Raw genomic sequence first — 12,552 nt, forward strand, 5'->3', positions numbered from 1 at the left:
GGTTGGAAGGCATTTGACCCATGTGGATTTACGTAAAGAACATTCCTATTCAAAATTAAAAGCGTTCATCAGTCGTCCTCTACCATCATAATATTATCTGGGTGACAGCCAATAATATGGCCGCCAGTTGTTGCTAGACTAAAAGGGGTTGTCCACCTTTAAATTCCTCCACCACTAAGAGCCATAGGTAGATTTTTTTTTTGAACAAACCCTTTCATGGAAGAGAGCCCCCCTGTTCTCTTTCATGGATTGAGCAAGCATGATGTAATACCTTATTCCACCTGTGGTGGCGCTCTAACACTTCCCCCTGGGTTTTCCTGTAGGTCATAGCTGAGTGCTGGAAATCCCAGCAGCGGGCCACTCCGCTTATCGTAAAGGGAACTTTCTATGAATTACGAATTGGAGAACTTGAAGAATACAATAGGTGAACTTTTGGTGGAGGCTCCAATTCCCACTTTTAGGTCCTCCACCCAACCTGACCCATTATCACAGATACATGAAGGCTGAAGGCGGACCTCTCCATTACTATGAGTGTAATCGGAGATATATTTGGCCACATTCAAGCCGCATCAGGGACAGTAGTGGAGGTCTCAGGGCAGATGCTCGATGAAGAAGGTGCCTGGATAAAAAACTAGTTGGGGTTCCCTATCCCAATTTTGTAACACTGACCATAAATATCTATCACAGAAACATGTTGGCTGAACCTTGGCCTCTTCACTGATGTCTATCAAGGTAATGGGGACAACCTTACACGCTCAAGAGGACACACCTTTTCCCCAAATTCGAAATAAGGAATGGGCATCAAGACCTTAGGGAACCTGCCCAATATGCCCACTTCATAAACATATCCTGCTTAAATATCTCTAGTTAGACATTTAGGGGTCCCAATTTCCTTTTTAGGGGTCTTAGAAAGCAAAGTAACATGGCTTCTAAAAAAATTGATCTCCTTAAAGATTGCCAAGGAACCAGAATACAGGTCTGAATAAAAATGTATAGAAAAAGACAACATAAGGAATTTTAGGATTAAATCGATTCACGCAGAAGTTGGTTGGGTTCATACTTACTCGTAAAATGTTGTCCAGCCATTCTCGTTGCTTTTGGTGGCAAGGAGACCTGAATTCCCATGGTAGGTCATCATGGCCAACTCATTCCCTTGTTCTGACACGCTCTTCAGGGCACTGTTGGTGCCAATAGTCAACCAGAAGACTTGTCCATCAGGTACTACCAACCAGAGGGGCATGCCGGTGGAATCCCGCCTTATGTTGAGTGTATTACCATTGTTATCAGTGATGAGGGTAAGATCTCCATCTCCAGTGTAGGTAAAGTTGTACAGATAATCCCCAGTTGTCAGGCTCTGAGTGTAAAGGTGTCGGCCAGTGGTGTCAAACAGGTACAATTCCTGGTCAATGGGAGAAGATACTTCATACATGTTCTGACTGTTGAGGAAGGGTTTATTGGTACGGATAAAGCGAATCCTTATATTCCCAAGGTCAGCCACATACAAGTCCCCATCAGCACAGACGGCGAGAGACGATGGAGAGTTCAACTTTGCATCTTTTGCATAGCCATCATCTCCAGAGAAGCATTCACAGCTGGCCTCATTTTTACAATCACAACCGCTTGGAGCTCCAGCCACCAAAGAGATCTCACCATTGGTGGTGACCTGCCTGATCCGGTTGATCTTCTTCTCATCAGTTTCAGCAATATATAAAATTCCGTTGTGAGACACGGCCAAAGCAGTGGCGGCCTCCAGGGTGGCATGAACGGCTACCTTGCTTAGTAGGAAGTGGTCAATTCCAGGAACTTGGCAGTGCATTGGTCTTCCTGCTACGATTCGAACCTGGTGATTCTCAGAGATCTGTAACACAACATTGTTGTCAAGGACGTAGAGCGAGTTATCCATCGGGTTCACCGCCAAGTCAGTCGGCCATTCGAGACGAATCTAGAAAATAAAAAAATCAGAGACTGAAAAACACAAAAAGTTGCAGAACAGCCTACATAAAAGACTTCAAAAGTTTCAGCAATGGCTTGCAACATGGTCATCAAAGCTACAATTTGGCCCACACAGAAGCCTTTTTGGGCCATGATGATGAGGATAGAGACTTCGACAACTTGGGTATCGAGAAACTTGAGATGCGCGGAACAACATATTATCTAACTTTTACAGAGCCTATTGGAATAAGATGTACTACCAGATCGGATGGCTGGTGGCAGCAGAACAAATCTACCTAAAGGTAGCCACTGGAAATTAGACCCGTTGAGAAGCCAACTTAGAAACTTTAGTGACCCAGTATCTTCCAACCAGTTGAAAGCCAGGAGATATTATCTAGGCACATGGGATAACAATTAATGTATATGGGGACAGTATGACCACCACCTACAACTCTCGTACCTGGAAAAACCCGTTCCCGCCACAGATAAAAGGTGTCCCTTCCCTCTATTGTGCTGTTACGTGGCTAGCATCCTATGTGTGTGGCCAGATTTACATGTGTAGTGCAGTTGACCACTTTTTCAACTGCATCTTACGAGAGCATCTACAAACTAAGAGATGCAAGAAGAGTATATCTATCTTAGGCTACACACATCAGTTTTCTGGCATCAGACACAATCCAGCGTGTGCCTGATGCAACGGATCCGGCGCAGAATATGCAAAAATCTGATGCGCCGGATCCTTTTTTCTTTTTTTTGTTGATGGATCCGGTATACCGGATCCGTCAAAAAACGGATCCGGCGCATCCGTTATTGCATCCGTTTTGTCCTTTTTTTGCTGGATCCGTTTTTTTACAATAAATTGGAGCATGCTCAGTTTAAAAAAACGTATCCGGCGGCTGCATCTGTTTTTTGCCACATTACGCCGGATTCGGCGTCCATGTGCTTCCATTTTAAATCACGCCGGATCTTGCGCAATGCGTTTTTTTCTTGTCAGAGACAAAAAACGCTACAAGAGACGTTCCTTCCGGCCGCCGCATTAGCCAATTACGACGGATCCAGCAGAAGCCGGATGCATCGCAAGGCCATCAGGCACAAATCCGGCGCTAATACAAATCAATGGGGATAAAACGAATCCGGTGGCGGATCCGTTTTATCAGTTTTTTTCTGGATTGTGCCTGATGGAAAAAACTGATGTGTGAAAGTAGCCTTATACTGCTCTTCAGTTTTGGCATGTCTCATACTCCATTCACACCCAAAGCTGCATTCATAATTCTGCTCGCACTCACGGAGAATCCATCACACCTGTCAGTGCCGTGTCCTGGAACCTAACAATAATAGAATTTTGTATGCAGCTTTGGATGTGACTAGAGTATATGCAATGATGTAAATTGGAGCTGTAAATGCAGACGTGATCTTTGCCGCACGCTGAATATGATGCCCGAGGCATCGCTGGTTGCAGCTCTTCCCTTTGCTGCAGTCTGAGTTCCAGGCCAAGCCCTGAATTATGCACTCCCCTGGCCGCGGGCCGACTTTACCCCCTCTTGTATTAGAACATTACAGTCTGTGCTTTCCTCTTTAATAATGCATGCTTCCATAGCTGGCAATAATCTTCAGAGCGGCGCTCACACCGCAGCTTTGTGTTATCATCAAGTAGAAGCGCTCGCTCTCGGCAGCCAAGGGAATTTTCAATTTTTAAACCCCATTTCTTATCACGGCCGGGTTAAATATTTAATTACCTCTGACCTCCCCGGCAGAGGAGAGATCGGCGAGGAGGCAGATATCCTGCTTGGCGGGTTGTCTGCTGTGACACGGTGCCCGTGGTACATCACAAGGTTATATTTTGCTTCCGGTCATGCACACATCATATCCACCCCCATTAGCCACGTCTCTTGGGAGCTCATAAGCCAAATTCCCAAAATGGGGAAGGAGTGAAGCTGATTTTTATATGCAGCTTTGGATGTAACTAGAGAATAAGGTTGCTGATGAATCAATACATCTAAAGCTGCATCAAAACATCTTTTAGAAGAGATGGCCAACTATGCACGACGCGGAATTGAGCGTGCGAAATGCAGAACATCCGCTGGATCTTAGCAAAAAAAAGTTGACTTTCCGAGGAAGATTAAACCGCTTTTCTTGCGCTCCATCCTTCACAAACCAGATTTATCTGTATCGTAATGAGGAAAACAAAACGCCAACATGTTTTTATCCTCGGCTCTTTAAAGCACAGCAGGTCTCCAAATGCAACTAATTTGCAATCTGATACGACCGAAATCCTCTTACTTCCCCGCTGTTGGAAATTTTGGGCGAGACAGAACGTTACGCTTCCCATGCCAGCTAATCGGATCCAACTAATGTCACATTATCCTACCAGAAACCTTCACAGAAAGGACATAGTGGTACCTGCAAGATATCCATAATGGCGTCACAGCTCAGGGGTCTGGCCGAGGTCAGGTCATTGGAGCCCAGGAGGGTGGAGATGAGGCCGTTCTGATCAATGCGTCGTATCATGGTGCCATCGACAAAGTAGATGAGGCCGTATTTGTCCACGGTGATACCTGGAGAAGAAGATCAACATGTCAAGATGGTATTGGATTGCGAAATGTGTTGTGTATTGGCACAGAAATATAGAAACTGACCACTGGTCTACAGAAGTCTCTCGTGTGTAAGGCAAGGACTGAAACACCAAATCTGATGAGTAGGATGCACCGAAAAACCAAATCTGACGAGTAGGGTGCACCGAAAAACCAAATCTGACGAGTAGGGTGCACCGAAAAACCAAATCTGATGAGTAGGGTGCACCGAAAAACCAAATCTGATGAGTATGGTGCACCGAAAAAAAACCAGATCTGATGAGTAGAGTGCACCAAAAAACCAAATCTGATGAGAAGGGTGAATAAAAAAAAATAAATCTGCTGAGTAGGGTGCACCAAAAACCAAATCTGATGAGTAGGGTGCACCAAAAAACCAAATCTGCTGAGAAGGGTGAATAAAAAAAAATAAATCTGCTGAGTAGGGTGCACCAAAAACCAAATCTGACGAGTAGGGTGCACCGGAAAACCAAATCTGATGAGTAGGGTGCACCGAAAAACCAAATCTGACGAGTAGGGTGCACCGGAAAACCAAATCTGATGAGTAGGGTGCACCGAAAAACCAAATCTGATGAGTATGGTGCACCGAAAAAAACAAATCTGATGAGTAGGATGCACCGAAAAACCAAATCTGATGAGTAGAGTGCACCAAAAAAAAAAAACAGATCTGATGAGTAGAGTGCACCAAAAACCAAATCTGATGAGTAGGGTGCACCGAAAAAAACAAATCTGATTAGTAGGTTACACCGAATTCTACAACCAAACGTCTTCAAATAATCGTTGGATGGCACAAATGGGTATGTTGATTAAAGCACTCTAGTCCTGGACATTCAAAGTCATACAAAGCATTGTAAACATTTAGATCTGATTGCTCTGTCGGAACAAGTATTGAGCACCCACACATTTCAGGGCATTAAATGTTATTTTCATATTCAATGCAGCAAATGACAAAGGAGCAGAAAGAGCTGCAGTAACCAGCAATGTCCATAGCCCAATGACTATTATATATAAATGTGACCCAGCAGCTCTTCTAATGGGAAGGTTACGTGACTAGGAGACACCACCCGATATTAATGTTCTGCGTATCTAGCTTGATGCTGAGGCCTAACTGGTAGCTTATCCACTAGGACCAAGACTCATAGGGAAGTTAGACATTATGTTACAGGAAGTCAATAGATGCCATAAAGGGTGGTCAGTAGAAACCATAGGCAATGGTCAATGGCAACCAAAGTCAAACAAAAGTCAAGCCAAAGATCAATGGAAACTCATATGATGGTAAACTGAAACCTATAAGCAATAGTCAATGGAAACCCATAGGCAATGGTCAATGGAAACCCATAGGCAATGGTCAATGGAAACCCATAGGCAATGGTCAATGGAAACCCATAGGCAATGGTCAATGGAAACCTATAGGCAATGGTCAATGGAAGCCCATAGGTAGACAATGGAATCCATAGGCAATGGTCAATGGCAACCAATATGTAATGGTTAATGGAAACCCATAGGCAATGGTCAATGGAAACCCATAGGCAATGGTCGATGGAAACCCATAGGCAATGGTCAATGTAATCCATAGGCAGTGGTCAATGGAAACCCATACACAATGTTCAATGGAAACCCATATGCATTAGTCAATGGAAATCGATAGGAAAGGATAAATGGAAATCATAGGCAATGGTCAATGGAAACTCGTATGCATTGGTTGATGGAAACCATATGCAACGGCCAATGGAAATCATATATCATGGTCAACAGAAACTCATATGCAGTGGACAATAAAAACCCATATGCAGTGATCAATGGAAACCAATGTGCAGTGGTCATTGTAAACCTATATGCATTGGTCATTGAAAACCTATATGTAATGGTCAATGGTAACCCACAGACAATGGTCAGTAGAAACCATATTCAATGCTCAATGGAAACCATATTCAATGGTCAATGGAAACCATATTCAATGGTCAATGGAAACCATATTCAATGGTCAATGGAAACCATATTCAATGGTCAATGGAAACCATATTCAATGGTCAATGGAAACCATATTCAATGGTGAATGGAAACCATATTCAATGGTCAATGGCAACCATATTCAATGGTCAATGGCAACCATAAGCAATGGTCAATGGCAACCATAAGCAATGGTCAATGGCAACCATAAGCAATGGTCAATGGCAACCATAAGCAATGGTCAATGGAAACTCATATGCAATGGTTAATGGAAACCCATAGGCAATGGTCAATGGAATCCATAGGCAATGGTCAATGGAATCCATAGGCAATGGTCAATGGAATCCATAGGCAATGTTCAATGGAAACCCATATGCATTAGTCAATGGAAATCCATAGGAAAGGATCAATGGAAATCATAGGCAATGGTCAATGGAAACTCGTATGCAATGGTTGATGGAAACTCATTATTATTATTATTATTATTGTTTATTTATAGAGCACCATTGATTCCATGGTGCTGTACATGAGGGGGTTACATACAGAATACATATACACGTTACAATGGACAGACTAGCACAGAGGGAAGAGGGCCCTGCCCTTGCGGGCTTACATCCTAAAGGATTTTGGGGAGGAGACAGTAGGTGGGGTGTAGGTTGGGCGGCAGCTCCGCACGGTGGTGGGGCGGCAGCTCCGCACGGTGGTGGGGCGGCAGCTCCGCACGGTGGTGGGGCGGCAGCTCCGCACGGTGGTGGGGCGGCAGCTCCGCACGGTGGTGGGGCGGCAGCTCCGCACGGTGGTGGGGCGGCAGCTCCGCACGGTGGTGGGGCGGCAGCTCCGCACGGTGGTGGGGCGGCAGCTCCGCACGGTGGTGGGGCGGCAGCTCCGCACGGTGGTGGGGCGGCAGCTCCGCACGGTGGTGGGGCGGCAGCTCCGCACGGTGGTGGGGCGGCAGCTCCGCACGGTGGTGGGGCGGCAGCTCCGCACGGTGGTGGGGCAGTGAGGTCATTGTAGATTATAGGCATTTCTGAACAGATGAGTTTTCAGGGTCCGTTTGAAGTTTGCAAGTGTAGTAGATAGTCTGACGTGTTGAGGCAGTGAGTTCCAGGAGACTGGGGATGCTCGGGAGAAGTCTTGGAGTCGGTTGCATGAGGAGCGAATGAGAGAGGAGGAGAGAAGGAGATCTTGGGAGGACCGGAGGTTACGTTTTGGAGTGTATCGAGAGATTAGTTCAGAGATATATGGAGGAGACAGATTATGGATAGCTTTGTAGGTCAGGGTTAGTAGTTTGAATTGGATACGATAGAAGATTGGGAGCCAGTGAAGGGACATGCAGAAAGGAGAAGCGGGGTGGTATTGAGGAGAGAGGTGGATCAGTCGGGCAGCAGAGTTAAGGATGGACTGGAGAGGGGCGAGTGTGTTAGCAGGGAGACCACAGAGGAGGATGTTGCAGTAGTCGAGGCGGGAGATTATGAGGGCATGCACTAGCATTTTTGTAGATTGGGGATTGAGGAAAGGGCGGATTCTGGAGATATTTTTGAGTTGAAAACGGCAGGAGGTGGTGAGGGATTGGATGTGCGGTATGAAGGACAGGGCAGAGTCAAAGGTCACTCCGAGGCACCGAACTTTGGGTGCTGGGGAGAGCGTGATGTTATCAATTGTAATGGATAGATCAGGTGGAGAGTGCAGGGGAGATGGAGGAAAGATGATCAGTTCAGTTTTGGCCACATTGAGCTTTAGGAAGCGAGAGGAAAAGAAGGAAGATATAGCAGATAGGCACTCTGGGATTTTGGACAGCAGAGATGTGACATCTGGACCAGAGAGGTAGATCTGAGTGTCATCGGCATATAGGTGGTACTGAAAGCCATGGGACTTTATGAGTTGTCCCAGGCCAAATGTATAGATAGAAAAAAGTAAGGGTCCCAGGACAGAGCCTTGAGGGACACCAACAGAGAGAGAACGGGATGAAGAGGTTGTGTGGGAATGGGAGACACTAAACGTGCGGTTGGAGAGGTATGAAGAGATCCAAGAGAGGGCGAGGTCTCTGACACCAAGGGAAGAGAGGATCTGTAGTAGCAGGGAGTGGTCAACAGTGTCAAAGGCTGAGGATAGGTCTAGAAGTAGGAGTATAGAGAAGTGGTTGTTAGCTTTGGCAGTAAGTAAGTCATTCGTGATTTTAGTCAGGGCAGTTTCAGTGGAATGATGTGGACGGAAGCCGGACTGTAGGTTGTCAAAGAGAGAGTTAGAGGAGAGGTGGGAGGAAAGTTCAGCATGGACGTGCTGTTCCAGGAGTTTTGAGGCAAGTGGGAGTAGTGATATGGGTCGATAGCTGGTAGTAGAGGTTGGGTCGAGGGAAGGTTTCTTTAGGATAGGTGTGACTGTTGCATGCTTAAAGGCAGAAGGGAAGGTACCAGTTGTTAGAGATAGGTTGAAGAGATGGGATAAGGCTGGAATAAGGATAGTGGTGAGGTTGGGGAGGAGGTGGGATGGGATGGGGTCAAGTGCGCATGTAGTGAGGTGCGCTTTTGAGAGAAGATGTGCAAGCTCTCCTTCGGTGATGGTGGGGAGGAAGTTTATGGGGGAGGAGCAGTGGTCTGTTATATGAAGGGGTTGTGGTGGCTGAGCAGAAAAGACTTGTCTGGTTTGGTCGATCTTTTCTTTGAAATATGTGGCAAATTCTTCTGCGGAGATGAGGGAGGTTGGAGGGGGCAGCGGTGGGCGAAGGAGGGAGGTAAAAGTATTAAATAGCTGTTTGGGGTTGTGTGTTAAAGAGGATATGAGGTTTTTTTAAGTAATTCTGTTTAGCCGAGGTAAGGGCCAAGCGAAATGTGTGAATTGCATTTTTGAATGTGGTGAAGTCTTCCTGGGAGTGCGTTTTCTTCCAGCGCCGCTCTGCGGCTCTAGACACTTGCCGTAGTTTTTTAGTGAGGCTGTTGTGCCAGGGTTGTCTATTGATTCGTCTCACTCTGCCGTGCACAAGAGGAGCAACTGAATCAATAGCTGATGTGAGAGTGGCGTTGTAGAAAATGGTGGCACTGTTTGTGTCGTGGAGTGAAGATATGGAGGACAGCGGTAGGATAGAGTCAGAAAGGGTGTGTATGTTGATGTGTGCAAGGTTTCTGCGGGGGTGTGATACGTGCTGGACAGGGGGGCAGGTGAGGAGGACAGGGATGAAAAGGTCAGCAGATGGTGGTCAGATAAGGGGAGAGGGGAGGTAGTGAGGTTAGATAGAGAGCAGAGACGGGTGAAGATAAGGTCTAGTGTGTGGCCATCTTTGTGGGTGGCAGAGGCGGACAACTGAGTTAGACCAAAAGATGAGGCGAGGGAGAGGAGTTTGGAGGCCGCTGACTGGCGGGTGTCAGTGGGGATGTTGAAGTCACCCATGATGATAGTGGGGATGTCAGCAGAGAGAAAGTGTAGAAGCCAGGCAGAGAACTGGTCGATAAAGGCAGTGGTTGGGCCCGGGGGTCTGTATATGACGGCCACTTGGAGGTTGGAGGGAGAATAGATGCGGACAGAGTGCACTTCAAAGGAAGGCAGGACAAGGGAGGGTAGAGGTGGCATTGGGGTGAAGCTGCAGTTGTTAGAAAGGAGGAGGCCCACTCCTCCACCCTGTCTATTGCCAGGGCGAGGAGTGTGGGTGAAGTGGAGGCCGCCGTAGCACAGCGCAGCGGGGGAGGCAGTGTTGGATGGTGTCAGCCATGTTTCGGTGAGGGCCAGAAAGGATAGATTGCTTGCGGTAAAGAGGTCATGAATGAAGTGCAGTTTATTACAGATGGAACGGGCATTCCAGAGCGCTCCAGAGAGAGGGGGCTGCGGAGTGGCAGAGAGGGGAATGGATTTTATGTTGGAGAGGTTGCGGTAGTTACTACTAGATGGGGAGCGATAGGGGGGTGATAAAGAGGAGTGTCCCATCTGTGGGGGTCCAGGATTGGGAGATATGTCGCCAGCAGTGAGGAGAAGTAGAGAAAGGGAGAGCAGGTGGGAGAAGGAGAGTGGACGGCCTGGTCTGCGCGATACTAGAAGCGATCTGAGGTTTAGGAGCAGGTCAGCAGATGAGGACAGGTGGGGAGGTAAGAGGGAAGGGGAGATGAATATTTGTTTGGAGAGTGCTGGGGTTTGGGGATAGCAATGGTCAATGGAAACTCATATGCAATGGTCAATGTAAACCGTACACCATAGTTAAAGGAAACCATAGGGAATAGTCAATGGAAATCCATAGACAGTTGTCAATAGAAATCATACACCATGGTCAATGGAAATCATAAGCCATGGTCAAGGAGACCATATGCCAGTGTTCCCCAATTCCAGTCCTCAAGAGCTGGCAACAGACCACGTTTTCAGTATTTCATTAGTATTGCATATATGATACAATTATCAGCTGTGCAATAATAAGGAAATCCTGAAAACATGATCTGGTGGTGGCTCTTGAGGACTGGAGGTCGGGGAACAGTGCCCTACCAATGCTCAATGGATATTATACATTTGTGAACGGAAATCAATAGTAATCAGAAGTGAATGGCTGTTATATGTGACCATCTGACCACAGATTATACATTTCATTGATTTAAATGTTGTGCGGTAAGATAAGGTCACGCTCCTATATCCTCGAAAGGCACATATAGTCCTCTAGCCTTCTTCAGGTGTTAAGATTACCCATACCAGCTGCAACGGTGATACCAAGAATAGGACATCTACTCCTCCGCAATACTAACTCGATCTTCTCGATTTTTATTGAAGTCGCTAATCATAGACGGACATGGCGCCACACAACCTGTTCCCTTAATACCTCTCTTCCGAAAGGAGATGACAGCGCTTGTATGAAACTCAGATCAATGCTGAGCGCGAGATCGAGTCCGCCATGAAGGCTCCTGACTTCCCCCGGTTGCAGCGATTACGACTCCCGGCGTGCTGAGCTGTGATTCTAATTAAACACCCAGGCGCCGGTGTGAAGAGCTGGGGCCTCCATGTTGTCATATGCCCCCCGCAAGTCTCGAATAATCCACATTTTAGCAGCGTGCTCGGGAGCAGCAGGTGGTCCCATGCGGCGGTGGGATTTTGTTTCTGCATTTCCAGCTATCGGTTGATAAATAATTTCTTCACGTTCCGAGCAGCACGAGATACGTTACAAATACAGAGATTAAATGTACAAAAGTCGCCCTCCCCGTGCATTTCTTTAATCTTCCAGAAGCACAAATAAAAAAAATATTTAACCTATAGGAACATGGAGTGATGGATAGCAATGCAAAATCTGCAACGGGGGGGTCTTAAAGGGGTGATTCCAAGTCATTATTATGTATAGCCAGTAACAGAGGATTCACTAACCTCATCCAGTCTTATTTCAGTACCCAGTGTTCTACACCTTGCTGGCTTTTTTTCGTTCATTTTTTGGGTGATTTGATACAAAGTGTAGCGCCGGCGTGCCTGCAGGGACGCCAACTTACTCACCATCCCGGCCGGGTCCCATTCTCCCCTGCTGCCATGCGGCCTTCCACGTGCTCTCCTACCTTCCTCCCCTCCCGGGCCCTGTACATGCCACATTGGGTCCCCAGGGGTGCACCTAAGATGTGAGCGTGCACAATGGCCCTCCTCCTAAAGGACCCGAGCTCCTTTACCGGAAATACCTTTCAGCCCATTGCTGAGAGGCACTGTGTATTTAAGGCACCATCCCATTAGGGGAGGTGCCTGCGCAATGCATTTAGTTAGTCAGTCTGCTAGCTAGTTCGTTGTCAGATCCTGAGCTCCTGTCCGGTTATCCCTGTGGCCGTCACCTGTACCTACTTTCCCATACCTATCTGTCCTTGCCCTGCGCACCACTCCTGTCCATACCCGCCTGTCTAGCTTGCCTTAGTCAACCCACCTGTGCCCGTAAATACCCGAGTCTGTCACCTGCCAAAGTCCCGGTCACTGCCCTGGTAGTGGTACCTGGCATCTTCCTTGCGGTGGGCACTTAGCTAAGCCCCTCCCACTAAGGGGTAAGCCCGGGTACCCTCTGTGGTCCAGTGGGTCCACTAATCCTGCTCGCTGCATCTACACCATCCATGAGCACTACACAAAAGTAATAAAAACTACAATTCCCATG

The 12,552-nt window shown here is 47.1% G+C and overlaps 1 protein-coding gene across 1 annotated transcript in view; it reads right to left on the bottom strand.

The window, feature by feature from the left end:
- TENM4 (teneurin transmembrane protein 4) overlaps positions 1-12,552 on the bottom strand; it is a 124,300-nt gene that overhangs the window by 14,759 nt on the left and 96,989 nt on the right. The window contains exons 14-15 of the mRNA XM_075333976.1: positions 4,333-4,487; positions 1,065-1,942 (exon numbers count right to left, since the gene is read on the bottom strand). Of these exons, the coding sequence (XP_075190091.1) occupies positions 1,065-1,942; positions 4,333-4,487 (1,033 nt within the window). The remainder of the gene's footprint in view (positions 1-1,064; positions 1,943-4,332; positions 4,488-12,552) is intronic.

This window comes from Anomaloglossus baeobatrachus, chromosome 2 (genome assembly GCF_048569485.1).
Source record: "Anomaloglossus baeobatrachus isolate aAnoBae1 chromosome 2, aAnoBae1.hap1, whole genome shotgun sequence".
Lineage (NCBI taxonomy): Eukaryota > Metazoa > Chordata > Amphibia > Anura > Aromobatidae > Anomaloglossus > Anomaloglossus baeobatrachus.